The 16853-nt window shown below is 40.9% G+C and overlaps 2 protein-coding genes and 1 long non-coding RNA gene across 3 annotated transcripts; 2 read left to right on the forward strand and 1 right to left on the reverse strand.

The window, feature by feature from the left end:
• Window positions 1–3168: 3168 nt before the first annotated feature.
• LOC128469629 (uncharacterized) lies at window positions 3169–3922 on the reverse strand. Its single transcript, XR_008345974.1, has 2 exons — window positions 3752–3922; window positions 3169–3361 (listed from the first exon to the last, which is right to left on the reverse strand). It is a non-coding gene; the product is annotated as an uncharacterized LOC128469629 (long non-coding RNA).
• Window positions 3923–7344: 3422 nt separating this feature from the next.
• TRNAU1AP (tRNA selenocysteine 1 associated protein 1) lies at window positions 7345–10848 on the forward strand. Its single transcript, XM_053451423.1, has 7 exons — window positions 7345–7474; window positions 8413–8510; window positions 9057–9156; window positions 9433–9485; window positions 9773–9968; window positions 10185–10218; window positions 10517–10848. Exons 1-7 carry the CDS (start codon window positions 7451–7453, stop codon window positions 10648–10650), a joined length of 639 nt encoding a protein of 212 aa, XP_053307398.1. The 5' UTR covers window positions 7345–7450; the 3' UTR covers window positions 10651–10848.
• Window positions 10849–12205: 1357 nt separating this feature from the next.
• On the forward strand, window positions 12206–16474 carry PSMC4 (proteasome 26S subunit, ATPase 4). The gene is made up of 11 exons (XM_053451416.1): window positions 12206–12324; window positions 13137–13235; window positions 13396–13582; window positions 13773–13919; window positions 14140–14249; window positions 14412–14505; window positions 14638–14805; window positions 14971–15047; window positions 15208–15376; window positions 15793–15848; window positions 16226–16474. Exons 1-11 carry the CDS (start codon window positions 12283–12285, stop codon window positions 16337–16339), a joined length of 1263 nt encoding a protein of 420 aa, XP_053307391.1. The 5' UTR covers window positions 12206–12282; the 3' UTR covers window positions 16340–16474.
• Window positions 16475–16853: the final 379 nt, after the last annotated feature.

The following is a 16853-nucleotide window of genomic DNA, read 5'->3' on the forward strand; positions in this document are numbered from 1 at the left end:
AAAAATAAAAGAAGAAGAAGATACTTAAGAATTCCATTTTAATCTAAACACAATGCACAGATATACAGTAGCCTCATTAGCCTCAATTGTTTTAATATGTATAGTTTTTTTGTACGTACCTAGAAGGATAACCGCGCTAAATGAACAAAAATGCATCATTTTCTTGGACAACCTGGAAAAATAAAATCCATCGCTGATGTTATTAATTAATTATATATATATATATATATCTTAGAGCCCGTAATCAATAAATAAAATGACACACCTTTAACTTCTTTCTTGAGTCGATGGTCTGTGATCTGTGACTGCCGCTGATCCCTCGGGATTTAAATACATGTACCGACTGGGTGTGATCTGCACAGCAGCTTTAACGAGTTTCCTTATTTAGGTAAAAGCCGCCCCTCCTTGCCCCTATTATATTAATTGCTAAAACAAATTTACAAATTGTGTTCATTTCATATTTCCTAATTCAATGCAATCATTTCATTGCCACACGGCAGTCATCGGAGTCCAATCACTGCGTGTGGCGTAACCATTGTTTAGGAACATTGTGTCAGGAAGGGCTTTCCACACTCTGGAAAATTTATGCTCCGATTTAAACAAAAGATCTTCTGTTGGGTAATAACGACGGCGACGACGACATAAACCTTACCAGAAAATGCAGACGATTCGTATAAATAATGTCTCAAATCTTATAGTATTATAGTCTCCCCTATTGTTAGGTCGCTGATTGTTGCTGATTGGATCAGGCAGGCTTTGTAAGGGTGGGAGAGGAGAAGGGAGAGAACGTCAGGACAGGAAATTGATTGGATAATGCTGGCTCTGCCACAGGCTGCCATCGACCTCAGCTTCCATGGAGTAAACTTTAAAGCTAAGTATCCTCAAAATATTAAGAGTATAAAAAAATTTAAAAAAGCAATAAACATGGTGGTCCGTCCGTCCCCCCCAAAAAAAAAGAAAAAAATGCACTCATACACTCATACTGTACTCTTTTTGGCACTGGTGTGTGTGGGATATCCATTACGGTCACTGCTATATAGTTATATGTTTAGCTATCATATAAGCTGAGAAGTATTTAGCTTATACATTATACATTGTACAGGCAGATTGACACTACATAAGTGGCCTATTGGTTACCAATGCAGCACCAGTTGGTTTCCCAATCATCGCCAAATTTGTTCAAAAATAGCAATATAGTGGGCCCCGGATACACAGCATCAGAGAAGGGGCCGCATGATCAGGCCTGGATCATGCTAGGGGGGCGTGATCACCTTATGGCTAGTTTGTCATAGGTCAGGGTTATGGTGGGGTGGGGTTAAGGGTCTTTAAATGGGGCTGTTTTTCGCTGATCCTCTACCATTTTCTTTACAACAGGAAGGAGAGGCAGAGAGAAGCGTTTCCCTCCCGCCCTCCCTTGTGTTTTTCTGATGGTTTTTGGTGTGGCGGGGAACTGAGGTTCCCGTCAGGTTGTTTATGGTTGGTTTATTCATGGTACGGGGTGAAATTGTCCCGGTTTTCATCCGAGGTATGGAATCCGTGGTTATTGTGAGTTATGGTGGGCCTTTTTTCCACGGGCAGGGTCCCATGGGAAAGGGGGGGCCTTTGTGTTTACACCACGGGCTAGTGCAGCTTTACGGCTCGTGGTTGGTGTACGCGGCAACATGTTGGTGTGAGTTACCTGTGATGAGGTATCGACGTTAAGTCACTTAGTTGTCGCACGGTCGGTGGTTGTAACCTCCTTGATTCTAAAGGGTTAAGTCTGGCGGTTCGTACATTAAGGTTGGAGGTTACACAAGTTAAGGAAATGTATGTTTTAAAGTTTGAATAAAGTTTTTTACGTGACACAGTACTCTCCATAAATAAAACTGTGGCCTTTCAAAATCCAATTGGTCGTTATTTATTGAACCTATACTCTCAACATGACCCACAAATGTATCTAGTGCCTTGATCATGTTGTGTTATTTACAAAATAAGGATCTATACCAATCTGATTAAGGATCTGACTGCACTGTGTCGTAATGTTGGTTTGTTCCACATCCTAAGAGATGAGACATAGGAAACAGAGGTATTTTATTTTGTGTTACAGTCGCCCCTAGTGGCCAAGTGAGGAAATGCATCTTCCTGACATTTCCACACTACCAATTTTATAATCAATAGTTTCACCTACTTAACCCATTTACTCACCAAATAAAGACCTATCATGTATATTTGACATTAATAACAATTTTAAAAAAATGATGATGATGATCTGTAGAATTACTGCATTTTCTCTGGTGTTACAGTCGCCCCTAGTGGCCAAGTGAGGAAATGCATCTTCCTGACATTTTCACACTACCAATTTTATAATCTATAGTTTTACCTACTTAACCCATTTAATCCCCAAATAAAGACCTATCATGTATATTAGGCATCAATAACAATTTTTAAAAATGATGATCATGATCATGATAGAATTATTGCATTTTCTCTGCTTAACAGTGACCCCTAGTGGCACCAGTGAGGAAATGCATCTCCCTAACATTTTCACACTACCAAGTTTATCATTTATGTATAGTTTCATATTTTTTTAACATTTTATTTGTTACAAAATAAACACCTATAATTTATATTATATTATGTAGATTAATTCACATCTTTAATATAGCTCAAGTATTATTTGTAATGTGACAAAACATTCAACCAATCAGATAAAGGTAAAATGCATGCTGATAAATATGTTTGTAAGCACGTTGGATGTACAAAGTGCCACGAAAATGGACACTGTTGTGAAATCGTTCCATCGGGTACGTTGATGATTTGATACTGTGTGTATTATAACAAGGTGTCTCCAAAATGAGAACAACAGTAGAAAATGTAAAAAAAAAAGAAGCAAAAACATGGTATACCAAAAAAAAGAAAAAAAATGCACTCACACACTCACACTGTCCCTATAATATAAGCTTTAGATGAGAAGTATTTAACTTATATATTTTACTAGCAAATGGTACCTGGATGTATGAATTGGCTGTAATATTGGGGAGCAATAGGTGAATTTCGTTACATTGTGTTGCTAACGTATATTTTTTACTGGTTTGTTATATTTTGTGCCATGTTGTAGCCAAACAACGGAAACGACAAACGAGAATTGGATTGATTCAAATCTGCTTTATTTCTTTGTCTCTCTTTACATTTTAATCATCGCATTCAGATTCTAGAACGCAGTCGCCGTTGCTGTTGGACAGATAGCCCTCCGCGCAGAAGCAGCCAATAACACACGGCAATATACAACCAATGTTCTGATTGCGGTTCGCGCAGGTTTTAGGACAGGCTGTGCCGCAAGTTTGGAGTTCTCTGTGAGGTTTATCACAATAGTATTCATCTCCTGTTAACAAAAAATAGAATATAATTAATAATGATGGAATTCTGATAATAACGACGCAACAAGACAGGACTGGTTCTAATGTACAGGCAAATTGGCACTACATTGGTAACGCATTTCCTAATCATAGCCAAAATTGTTAAAAAAATGGCAATATTGTTGTGTTCTTTACAAAATAAGGACCTATAACAATCTGATTAAGGATCTGACTCCACTTCTGTAAACACTCTAGAAAACCTCTTTTTATCTCATTGAGGCAACACCATAAAGTGAGATCTTAGCTGTGGTTTTCGGCAGGAAATGTTTACAGTGTTGATTATGATATTCAAAACCGTCCCTTTAATATTTTTTATCTATATTTTTCAGTAAGGATGAATGCATTTATCAAATTACCTCTTTTAATAGGGCACTGATTCTCTTCGACACATACACTAGGGAACGTCAAATCAAGAACGTATCCGCTATTACAGAAGCAGCCGGGATTACAATCGTACGTACAGATGATGGGATCTCGGAAATTAGAGCAGTTTGCAGGACACGAGATTCCACATGAGTCGTAATGTTGGTTTGGTCCACACACTAAGAGATAAGACATAAAAGAAATAGAATGTTACTGGTTGCATTTTCTCTGGTGTTACAGTGACCTCTAGTGGCCCAGTGAGGAAATGCATCTTCCTGACATCTCTACCAAGTTTATTATCCCTAGTTTCACCTACATAACCCTTATCACAAAATAAAGACTAATAATTTATATTAGACATTAATAACAATTTTAAACAAATGATGATCATGACCTGTAGTATTATTGCATTTCTCTGGTGTTACAGTGACCTCTAGTGGCCCAGTGAGGAAATGCATCTTCCTGACATCTCTACACTACCATGTTTATTATCTCTAGTTTCACCTACGTAACTCTTATCACAAAATAAAGACTAATAATTTATATTAGACATTAATAACAATTTTAAACAAATGATGATCATGACCTGTAGTATTATTGCATTTATCTGCGTTACAGTGACCCCTAGTGGCCCAGTGAGGAAATGCATCTTCCTGACATCGCCACACTACCAAGTTTATAATTTTTCATCTTTTTTTAATCCATGTTACAAAATGAACACCTATAATTTAAATTATATTGTGTAGAATCATTTGCATCTTTAATATTACTCATGAATTATTTGAAATTTCACAAAACATCAGAAAAAAGAGTAAAACGCATGTCGGTATATATCTTTCTAAGCACAAGGGTTGCACAGATAAAACTGTTGTGAAATCTTTCCAAAAGTGATAGAATAGCCCAAATTGTAAGGAATGTTGTGCTAAAGGGGGTAAAATTGATGAATGATAGAAAAATAACTCAGGTACTTTGATGATTCCACAATAAAGTGGATATTATAACAAATTTTACTAAAGATAGTTACTCTGAGGATTCGCTTCTTGTCCGTTCACAAAGAGAAATGGAGCAGCTGTAAGAAAAAAATAAATAAGAATAAGATACTTAAGAATGCCATCTAAGCACAGATATATCCAATAACCCCATTTGAACTGAAATAAAGTACTAAGCAACTTTTTATTAGTATTTACTGCCAATTTTTTTTTTTTAATCCATTAAAAAAAGCCTCTCTTTTAAAATTGGCATTTAATGAACCTGAACAATCGCTTTGAATATTTCCATTTATTTCTATACATTACTTTTTGTACGTACCTAAAAGGACGACCACGCTCAGTGAACAAAAATGCATCATTTTCCTGGAAAACTGGAAAAAAAAATATATTTCAAATTTTCAAACTTGATAGATTTATAATAAAGAGACGTACCTGACCTATATATAAAGGTCATACATATATATATATATATAGCTAAGTGCCCCTAATTAATAATTAATTAGTAAAATAATAAATAAAATGACACACCTTTGACTTCTTTCTTGAGTCGATGGTCTGTGATCTGTGACTGCCGCTGATCCCTCGGGATTTAAATACACGGACCGACTGGGTGTGTTAAGCAAAGCGGCCTTAACGAGTTTACTGATTTACATGACAAACGAGGTTTATGTCATATTTCCTTATTCCAGGCAATCGTTTTAATTGCCACACAGCAGTCCAATCACTGCGTATGGCGCAACCATTGTTTAAGGAATGTGTACTAGTTTGCGTATAATTAAATCCATTAGTTAAATTAGGGGCGGGACTCCAATTAATCGATATATATATATTTATATATATATATATATATACGCACCTTTATTTCTTGAGATGTTGCGAGATGAATGACGGAAGGCCGATAATTCATCCGCATTGCTGTGAATGAGCCAACTGGGTGTGCTATGCAAATACGTTTTAATGAGTTTCCTTGTTTACAAATAGGAGCTGAAAAAGTTGTGAAATTTCTTTTTATTATTAATGATAATTAATATTATTATTATTTACTTTTTTTAACCAGATTTCTTCATCGTATTTCATTGGCAGAGAACATTAATTAACATATAATGCCAACAGCGTGCTGCAATCAGGCTTAGAGCAATCGGGTAAAGAAGGAAACTCATAGCTTCAACCTCTTTGTAATTAATGAGCTTCTGTTGTGGAAGAATGACAAGACCCTACTTGGAAAACAAAGGGTAGTATCTTTTATATTGGGGGGAATTTAATAATTTTTTTTTCATGAATACAATAAAAAAGATTCAATATTCCTGAATACTAAATAATTGACGACCGCCAACTCTTCCGAACTTGTTCCACTTGCAATATTCAATACAGAGACCTCCTTGAAGAACGTCCTTTAAAGCGGGTGGTCCAGATCCCAGTAGAAGACAATATAGTCAACTGCAACTGTTGGTTACTGATGGATACAAATAAAGTCTAAATATAAAATTGTCTAAGATTTCAGAGGCACGTCAGGTCTTCTCGTGTGCGGCCACCGGCTAGGAGAACATAGAAAACTCAACGTTCCTCTGCCCGTTTCCAGCCGGCGGCTCCATCTAGGTCGTTCGGCCTGTCATAATCCGGCGTTCCGGCCCTGGAGGTAACTGTATTATATTGAGATGTCCTGGTGATGCCGCCATATTGGTGGGGTCAGGCCTTCCTTGACCAGTTGAACTTGCCTTCTCGAGGCTATACGTCAACACGATAACGTATGTGCTTCTTCTTTATACATATAGCAGGTATGGTACACAAACTATGCATCAGTGACCTAAATGCTAATATATGTGACATACAGTCCAAGGTCGCGTTAATGGCCACGGAGTTATTAGGACGGCCAACTCCTATCGCTAAAAAAAGAAGACGCATTTCCAAAGACTCAAGTTCCACTGGGAGGAAGAGGTTCCTATTTTTACTTCTGGAAATACTAGTGATTTTTTTTAAATAACTTTAAATTTAATTATTTTATCGTATTAATATTCTCAACTTTTTATGATTTATGATGGTCTAATTATAATATTATTTTCTTAGAATTTTTCCTATTTTTGTTCTGCAGTGATTCCAGTCGGGTGACAGTGAAGATAAGCATATATATATAGTATCGGTTGTGGGTTATTGCTCTCGCGATCCGTTAGAATTTAGACGTTTGTGACATTTATAATCATAAAATATGCTTATAATACTAATAATAATAATAAGATGCTAATAATAATAATAATAATAATAATAATACAAATAAAGGATAATCATCATAATTAGAATGAAATATAAAAATACATATTAATATTATTATTTATTATAAATAATACTTAAAAATATAATAATAATGATAAACATAATAATAACAATAATAATAACACAGCATTGGAGAGAGTGACACGCCCCTCTCCTTCCATTGGCTCAAGCAGCACCCTTACCCTCGGTAACACGCCCCTCTCTACCTATTGGTGAAGTCAGCACGTGCGGGAACTTCCTTGCCCGTTGATGAACGCAGACGCTTTGTGATTGGTTGGAATGATCAGGTCCCCACCTTCTCTCTGTCTGTCCCGTATTAAGTAGGAGTTATTCTGTTGATGAGCCGCCGTCTAGCCAATCAGAGCTCTGCGTTCGGCGACTGCGCAGTGAAGTCTGTGTTTCCGTGCGGGATCAAGGCCGGAGCCAGGAGCTGGCATGGCGAGCCTGTGGATGGGCGATGTAAGGGCCTGGGGGGGTACAGGGGGCTGAGGCACGGAGCCGGGAGTAATAATACCCGGGCGGGGTAATAATACTCAGGATATGCGAGCAGCTGGGGCGGAGTAATGGCACCCAGAGCATAGAAGCAGGAACAATAATACCTGGGGTATTACAGCCGGGGCAGAGTATTAATACAGAGGGTATACAATCGGGGGCATTAATATCCGGGGTATAACAGCTGGGGGGCAGTGTAATAATACCCAGGTCAGTGATACGGACGTAGAATGGTATAAATAGCAGGGGTATAGCAGCTGGGGCAGGGTAATAATACCCAGAGTGTAGATGCCATGCTATTACTACCAGGGTATAGCAGCCGGGGCAGAGTAATAATACCCAGAGCGTAGATGCCATGCTATTACTACCAGGGTATAGCAGCCGGGGCAGAGTAATAATACCCAGAGCGTAGATGCCATGCTATTACTACCAGGGTATAGCAGCCGGGGTAGAGTAATAATACCCAGAGTGTAGATGACAGGGTATTAATGCCAGGGGTATGGCAGCCATGGCACTGTATTAATAGTAATATTAATGCCAGCAGGATGGGGTCACAATGCCCAGAGTACACGGAGGTATTAATACTGGGTGGTGTACCAGAGTAATAATGCCTGGGGTATACAAGCTGGGTGGAGAGTAACAGCACCTAATGTATAGAAGCTGAGATATTACTGCCACCTATGCTAATACTATAGTACCCGGGGGTAACACATACGTGTTCCTAGCGAAGTACCGACATGGTATAGCAGTCGGGGTGCAGGAGATACCCTATGGGATCAGACCATAGGATTTAGGCTGAAGCGGTAGTACTCTGGGTATAGCTGCTTGGGGTATCAGGATGGGGCTGGGGTACCGGGGGGCATTTATAACAGAGCATTTTTTTTATTACTCTCTTTGCCCGGCAGCTGGAGCCGTACATGACCGAGGGGTTCATCACCGAAGCCTTCGCTTCCCAGGGAGAAAATATCCTCGGCGTCAAAATAATCCGCCACCGCGTGACGGGGTGAGGATGCTGGGAGAGTGTTATGGCAGCGGCTGGGGGGGGGGGGTGAAGGGCAAATAAAGACTCTCCGCGGGGTCTTTAGTATTTTTACTATTAGCCGGGGGCCCCGCGGGTTAATTAACGATATCCGCTTTATAGTATTTATAACGAGTCATTCTAGTGCAAAGCGGTGAGGGATACGGTCGCCATGGCAACCGATGGACTATTCCAGTGGCTTTGAGGCGCTCCTGTCTATGTATCCGGTTATCCTTCTGAACGCCCCTTCCGCGGGGAGCGTATAGATTCGCGGGACTGGCGCGGTTCGGTGGGTTTAGGGCCTTGGCGGTAAACGAGGCGCTGATGCTGTGACGTGTTGTATAAGCAGTGTTTTCTCCCTCTTTCAGTATTCTGGGGATTGAAACTTGGCAGAGTGCCGGCTAATAAGCCATTGTAAGTGGTTTGCACGCTTGTCTCTATAGGATTCTTACCGTGTCTTTTGGGGTAGTTTGAGTGTTTTTCATGATGATTGTTTTTTTTTTTTTTCTTTCATTTTTTTCCCGTTCCCAGGGGTTTAACCGGTTATTGCTTTGTCGATTTTCCCGACAAGGAGTCGGCGGAGAAATGTCTGCTTAAACTCGGCGGCCGACACATTCCGGGAACTTCGTTTGTAAGTAACGTGGAAAAGAGGTTGCAACGGATTACGGATGGGGGGGGTTAAAGACTGCAGCGCGGAGACCTTCTGGTTTGGAGAATGAGAGGAGGGGGGGGTCCACAGACAGAGGGGTCACCGAGACCCAGAGTCACAACTGTCCTGGTTTAAAAATATTTAAAATCTATGATCTTAAATAAAGGACTTTTCTTTCTTTCCTTCACTCTCGTTTTTTCTTTCACTCTCATTTTTTGTTTTTCTTTGTTTCTTACGCAATTTTTGTTTTTCTTCCAGACCAAGCGGTTCCGGCTGAAACATGCGTTGTGCACCAAGCAGCCAGAAACCGGGTAATGCTTTACTTCTCACCGAATGTGACGCAGTGTTTGATTGTATTGTGTGTATCTTCACACAACGTAACAAAGTGTGCACCTCCAAGCTGCTTACAACATATATATATATATATATATATATATATATATATATATATATATATATATATATATATATATATATATATATATATATATATATATATATATATATATATATATATATATATATATATATATATATATATATATATATATATATATATGTTCTCTTATGCGCTCTTATTTTTATTCCCCCCCCAAAGGGTTTTAAAGTCTAATATCCCAAATTTGATGCCTAATAACTCCAATGACGTCAACCAGCAGCAAGTCCATGAATACATTCAGGCCTTTAATTACTACACGCAGCAGTTCCAACAGCTGATGTCCAACTGGAAGTACGATCCTAAAAGCGGCAGCTACAGTTACCAGCAGTACGGATACACGCCGAGCTCCTGGCAGGTAAGGCCTTCCCTGCGTAGACCCGGAACGTTGACGGATACGTTGTGTTCCTCTGATACGTTCGTCCTGAGGATTTGAAGGAACGGTTCTTTGAAGGTCGATCGTGTAATCGTTTAATTTCTTAGCTTGAAATCCGCGCTCGTGACCTGGAAGGGCGTTTCAGAAGCAAACAGCTTAACACTGAAAGTGACGCAAACTTCTCTTCTTTCGTTTCAGACCCCTGAAGACATGGGAGACGATGCTTTAGAAGGTACGGGTCCTCATGAGTCTTCTAATGGTTGGAGAGTTGGGTCAACTAGATGACCAAGTCTATTAGGCAGTTGATTATGGGAGCTAGCAGTTGAGTCTCGGTCGGGTTGGCCCTTGAGTTGGAAAACCTTGTTGAGTTTGGCAGAATTCTGGGTGAGCCAACTCAATGTTGCGTTGAAGCCCCTTTTCAACTCAACCACCAGCTCGACGTCCTTCAAACCTTCGTGGTTGGACTGCTAGGCTGGGACGGCGGTCCAGGACCAAGGCGGACCAATGAAAATATCCGTTTGTATCCACAGATCCCCTCTCCGCGCTGGATGTGAACGAAGCCAACCAACAGTTTATGGAACAGAGCGAAGAATTCTACGAGGCCCTCATGGACTGTCACTGGCAGCCGCTGGACACGGTCACGTCCAAGATTCCAACTGAATAACATGGCGCCGTTGGGTCTCCGGTAATAGGAGAGGCACTTTACACATGTTCATAGAAGCTTGCACATAGTCATTTTTACACATATATGCACACTCACACGCTTTCCCCCTGGATTCTATTGGATTAAACTGGAGAAAGGGAAACTCTGCCCCTCTTCCTACAAATTAATGATGTGAACGCACCTTAATTCCTGTTTGTTCTAATCCCGCTTTTACAGTTTGGTGGGATTTCTACATGCAACGTAAATGACCCCCCCCCCCCTTAAAACACAAATTCAAAGACAATAAAGCTTAAGTGGCTTTTTTTCTTTTTTTTTTTTCTTCAATTTCTTGTTCAGCTGCTTGTGGAAGTCGATGCCTTTTGCAACAAAGCATAAAATGATTTAAAATCAATGTGGATTTGACTTTAAATTTGTTAAATTGTTTAAAAACATAAACCGGCATTTAAATTATAAAAAAAAAAAAAAAAAGCATTTTCAAAAGATAAAAAAAAAGTTACCTTGTAAAAATGTTTATCAAGGATTTGGATGAATAAAATGTTGATGCAGTTTATGAAACTCATTTCCTGCTGTTTCTTTACACATTATTGGGGCTTTTAGGGCTGTAGAACCCTGTGGGAGGCAGCGGGAGAGGAAAGGAGGAATATGGGGAGGAAAGAGGGGCATTGGTAGAGGAAAGGAGGAATATGGAGGGGAAAAGTAGAATCTGGGGAGGAAAGAGGGGCATCCGGAGAGGAAAGGGGGTCGCTAGGATGATTTCTGTCCCGGAAACCTCCCCTTAGCCGTATACCGAGCTATTTCATACACGTATGTTGAATGTATGTTCACGTGTTTGGAAAGGATTCTGTTTCACGCACGGTTTGGTGCAGATGGCGGATAAACTTTCCCAACAAAGCAACAAAGCGCTTATCTTTAATAACAGACATTTTAGCACATTGACAAACTGTCACAACAACAAACAAGTAGCGCTGCGGATCTTCGCCCACCACATCCATTTTTATACAAGACTATTAACTTGTTCACTGCCAAGAAATTGTATGCTTTGAAAAGCTACACAGGTTTAATACATCGCTCTGAATGCAATTTACAGTTTGGGGCAATAATCCCTAATTTTATCGGTCTATTGACAGCAAACAGAGCTAAGTGTTCTGATTTCTCACGTCTCCCGTTCATTTTGTGGATTTAAATGGACAGTTTGGTGTCTCTGACGGTCTCACCGAATAAGACTGTATATTAAGTTGTTTTTACATGCATTCTTTAAACAGTATACAGAATATAATAGTATTAAGGAGAAGCTGCAGATCCCGGTCTTCTCGGTGACGATTCTGGCTACTGATTGGCAGCTTATATATATATAGAGAGAGAGAGAGATCTATCTATATATCCATGTATCTATATATCTATCAGTACAGTAATACACTGCCTGTAGCATTAAATTCCACGCAGCTTCTTCAGCACAGACTGACAGCTCGTTCGGGCATGCGCGTTTGGTCTCGCTCAGCTTCCCGCTATCAAAGCGTCATACTAGGACCACAGCTCCCGGCATGCCCCAGTGCGTGGCGTCACGTGAGCGCGCCGGGCCGGAAGTGAAGCAAAGTCTGTGTGGACGACGGTGACACAGGGAAACTGGGCATAATGGAAGAGCTGGGAATTATCATAGAGAAGGGCACCGGCCAGGTACCGAGGGCAACAAGGGGTGTAGGCTGACAGCGGCTAATGAATAAGTGACCCCAGCCGGGTGTAGGGGGGGCATTTAGTGCTTCATGCGATCCATGAGCCTGGATGGCCTATTGTAATCTCCTAAAAGCCTCCATGTTTATATCTATCAGAGAGGCTGAAGCCTGATAATTGTGTCAGTGATTCATTTAAAAAAGAAATTATACGTTTTTATAAACATTATAAATTATATTTTATTTATATATATTAATTATATACCAACTATACTAAAATATATATTAATTATACTAAAAATACTCATTTGTAACTAAAAGGTATCACCGCATACTCTGCAATATTCTGATTTTTTGACATTTGTAACTAGTTATACATAGGTTATTGAGGCTGAATAATCAATAGCTGCATGTGCTGCCCACATATATATGTAATATATAAATATAATATATATATATATATATATATATACACACACATATATATATATATATTTAAATATATAATTTTTTTTTATGGGATTATTCAGTATTTTAGGCAACGAGAAGCACGAATATCAGGAAAGCAGTCTCTTTATCCCTTAGAGATCTCGTTCTAATAGGGCGGCAGAAATCTGCATATTTTTATTGTATGATTAAAATCCTCCTTTGGGATATTAATCAATGGCTGTTTATGGGAATTTATATATATAGTGAAATTCTAATATGATTACTTAGTTTATGTAACCGTGATGTTAGCGTGACGAGCTACACAAAGACGAGTCCTAAGTCTCACTCATGGAGTTGCCTCACTGAATTTGGTTCTTGTTTCTTTCAAAGGAAGACGCTCCATCCCTGGTCCCATCCCGGCCGCTGACCGGACTTTCGTTTCTGGGACCAGAACCGGAGGATCTGGAAGATTTATATAGTCGCTATAAGGTATGGAGACGGCAACATCGACGAATCGATGCAAAATACGTGTGGGGGAAGAGTAAAAAGAGAGCGCCTGGTCGAAGGACGCCGGTGTTCGTAGTAAAAGCGTCTTGGGATGCTGTTATTTATCCCTTTCTGATGGTTTGTTTTCCTTTCTGTGCCGCAGAAACTGCAGCAGGAACTGGAGTTTCTGGAGGTTCAGGAAGAATATATAAAGGACGAGCAGAAGAACCTCAAGAAGGAATTCCTCCATGCGCAGGAGGAGGTGAAACGCATTCAGAGCATCCCGCTGGTCATCGGACAGTTCTTGGAGGCGGTGGATCAGAATACAGCTATCGTGGGCTCGACTACCGGTACTGCGTGTTACTACGCTGGGGGGGGTCTCTATATGCCTGCCGCACCTAGGAAGTTCTTGCCCTTTAATAATAATAGTCTTCAGAGACAGGCTGGATCCTCTTAACAGACAAACCTGTTTTCGTACTTTGAACCTACAGTATAACTCGGTTGTTAAGTCTATCCTGCCTGATTCTTCTCCCTTTTTAGGATCAAATTACTACGTCCGGATATTGAGCACCATTGATCGCGAGCTTCTGAAGCCCAACGCCTCGGTCGCTCTTCACAAGCACAGCAATGCTTTGGTCGACGTGCTTCCACCTGAGGCTGACAGCAGCATCATGATGCTGACATCAGGTAACTGCTCCGTATATCCGTTATATCGGACACAGTCTCTAAATCGTTCCTAAAGTGTTTCCCAATCAAGTCATGGTCTCCTTGTGACAAATCATTTTAGTTTTTCTTATGATGGCGCAGAACACGCAAGCACCAGGACAAGCTACTTTTTGTTTCTTCAGTTTGGAAGAAAATGGTAATGCCCCAGCCATGACTTTGTATTCATTCCTTTATTACTTAGATCAGAAGCCGGACGTGCTCTATTCAGATATCGGAGGAATGGACATTCAGAAGCAAGAAGTGAGGGAGGCTGTTGAGCTGCCGCTGACGCATTTTGAGCTCTATAAACAGGTGTGTGAATTAGGAATGACAATTCAACACCTTTTGTTGCTCATATCTCGCCCCTAGTGTGAATATCTAGTTATCTTGGTTTATATCTTGGCTGGCACATATGGAACAGAGCATAGGTTTGTGGAAATCTATCAGTAAGATGACCTCTTGCTCTCTTTGCAGATTGGTATTGACCCTCCCCGAGGGGTACTGATGTATGGACCCCCAGGATGTGGCAAAACTATGTTGGCCAAAGCCGTGGCTCATCATACCACAGGTGAGCGAGGATGTGTGAATAAAGCGATTGGTCCGGTCATTCAGCGTTCTCTAAATCATGGGAGAATGGCCAACTTTAGTTACGTAGAATGGGATTCCTGTCAGCGCCTTCATCTCACCATTTGCCTTACAGCTGCATTTATCCGCGTGGTGGGGTCCGAGTTTGTCCAGAAGTACCTCGGCGAGGGACCACGTATGGTCAGAGATGTTTTCCGGCTTGCCAAAGAGAATGCTCCCGCTATCATTTTTATTGATGAAATAGATGCTATCGCAACAAAGAGGTTTGACGCGCAAACCGGAGGTGAGTGGCCACGAACACGTCACGATAGTATCCTCCCTTTAGATTTAGAATTATCTATGCATTGGGAAGATAACGACCCCTCGTGTTTCTACAGTAATTATAGCCGCATTTTTGGTTGCACAAAGCCCTTTAATGAAATCTTTAATGATTTGTCCATCTGTGCAGCTGACCGTGAGGTGCAGAGAATTCTGCTGGAGCTTCTCAACCAGATGGACGGCTTTGATCAGAACGTGAATGTAAAGGTGAGTTTCCCCTTACGGTTCACGTCTGCCACTCAAGTCCTTTTTGTAGAGCGCCGAAGAGCAAATCGCCCGCTTTAATGTCCAGAAGCTAAGGTCTCTCCTGCTCTGGCATGAGCCTGTATAGATTATTAATACTAATATTATCATCGCTCCTGACCAGGTGATCATGGCAACCAACAGAGCAGACACTTTGGATCCAGCTCTTCTACGTCCTGGGCGTCTAGACCGTAAAATAGAGTTCCCTCTGCCTGATCGCAGACAGAAACGCCTAATCTTTTCCACCATTACGAGCAAGATGAACTTGTCTGAAGAAGTTGACCTGGAAGATTGTATCCTTTTGATTGTTTGTTCTGCGGACACTTGAGTTTCATTACAGATGAAGTAGCCGACTCTTTTAGAATAGCTTGCTTTAGTAATCAGAAGGTTTAGAAGTGTTACCGCCTTTCTGCCAGGATGGCCATTAGGTGGCTTTCGATGGGCCTGAAGACTTCTCTGGGATTCTTGTGCACGATCCTCTGTGTGGTGGCAAATCAGTACGCGTCGGAATGACATCATCATGCACGCATGATGATGTCCAATAGCTGTCATGGGTGATACCAACGTGTGTACGCAGCTGGTATGGCATGTTGGCTACAGATGCTAAGAAAGCGATGGTAGTCTGGTACTGATGTGTAGGGCTTTAAGTTAGGAAAGGATCGATCTCTGGAAACCCTTCGTTTGTTGAACGCCTTGACTCCCTTTTCAGTTGTTGCCCGTCCTGATAAGATATCTGGAGCAGACATTAACTCCATCTGTCAAGAGGTTGGTACTGTTTATTGCCTTCTGTAAAGTGAAGCTTCGTTAGAAGCCAACATAAGCTTACGCAAGATATCAGATGGCCTGATGGGAAGTACGAGCGTAAACACCTGAAAAAGTACCTTTGTGGGAACTCCGGTAATACAGAAAGCTGTTCTTTTCACCCTAGTAACCAGTGGAGCGTTTCCAGGTTGGGCCATTCCATTGGTGGCACTGCTTTCAAACTAGAAGCACCTTTTATATGTAATTGCCATAGTAATGGTGTTTCTTATCAGAAGCTCTATTTTCTTGACAAGCTGTGGCTTTGTCTTTGGAAACTAATTCTGTGCACATCTGTAAACCTTCCCGTGTTTTCGCTTCAACTCCTGCTTTTCTTCCCGTAGGGTGGAATGCTGGCTGTCAGGGAGAACCGATATATCGTTCTGGCCAAGGACTTTGAAAAAGCCTATAAAACGGTCATCAAGAAAGACGAACAGGAGCACGAGTTCTACAAGTAATCGCTGGATGGTCGTCAACGCAATGTGTTGTCCTTTTGACTGGTCGTCCCATCCCCCGCTTGTGACTGCCGCAGCGTGTGTTATCTCACCTTGTTATAGTTTTGATGGAACGTTCAATAAAAGTTTTCTCATCGACTTCTGTGTTTTCTTGTAATTCTTGTTCCAATAGAAGCAATTCTTAAGCTTCCCTCTTCGGTGCCCCCCCCCGATGCTTTCGATAAAAGTGGTTGACAGTTTAAAACACGACGTAGACGCTAAGTTCGTTAGGGACGTTGTTATTAAGCAGCGGATCTGCCTTGCCCACACGGCTCTTCAAACCGGGTACATCTGTTCTCTTTGTGATTGGAATACTGGAACAAAGAAGAAATACTGTGCAGTCGCAACAAATAACGCTGAATCGGCTGTAAAGATACAAAAAAATCTGTTCTTTCCTGAAAGAAGAAAAACTACTTGTGTCAGTTCTATTGTGAACTCGGTAAAAGCGGCGGTTCAGTCCCGGGAATCTGAATTACGA

Source organism: Spea bombifrons, chromosome 12 (assembly GCF_027358695.1).
Source record: "Spea bombifrons isolate aSpeBom1 chromosome 12, aSpeBom1.2.pri, whole genome shotgun sequence".
NCBI lineage: Eukaryota > Metazoa > Chordata > Amphibia > Anura > Pelobatidae > Spea > Spea bombifrons.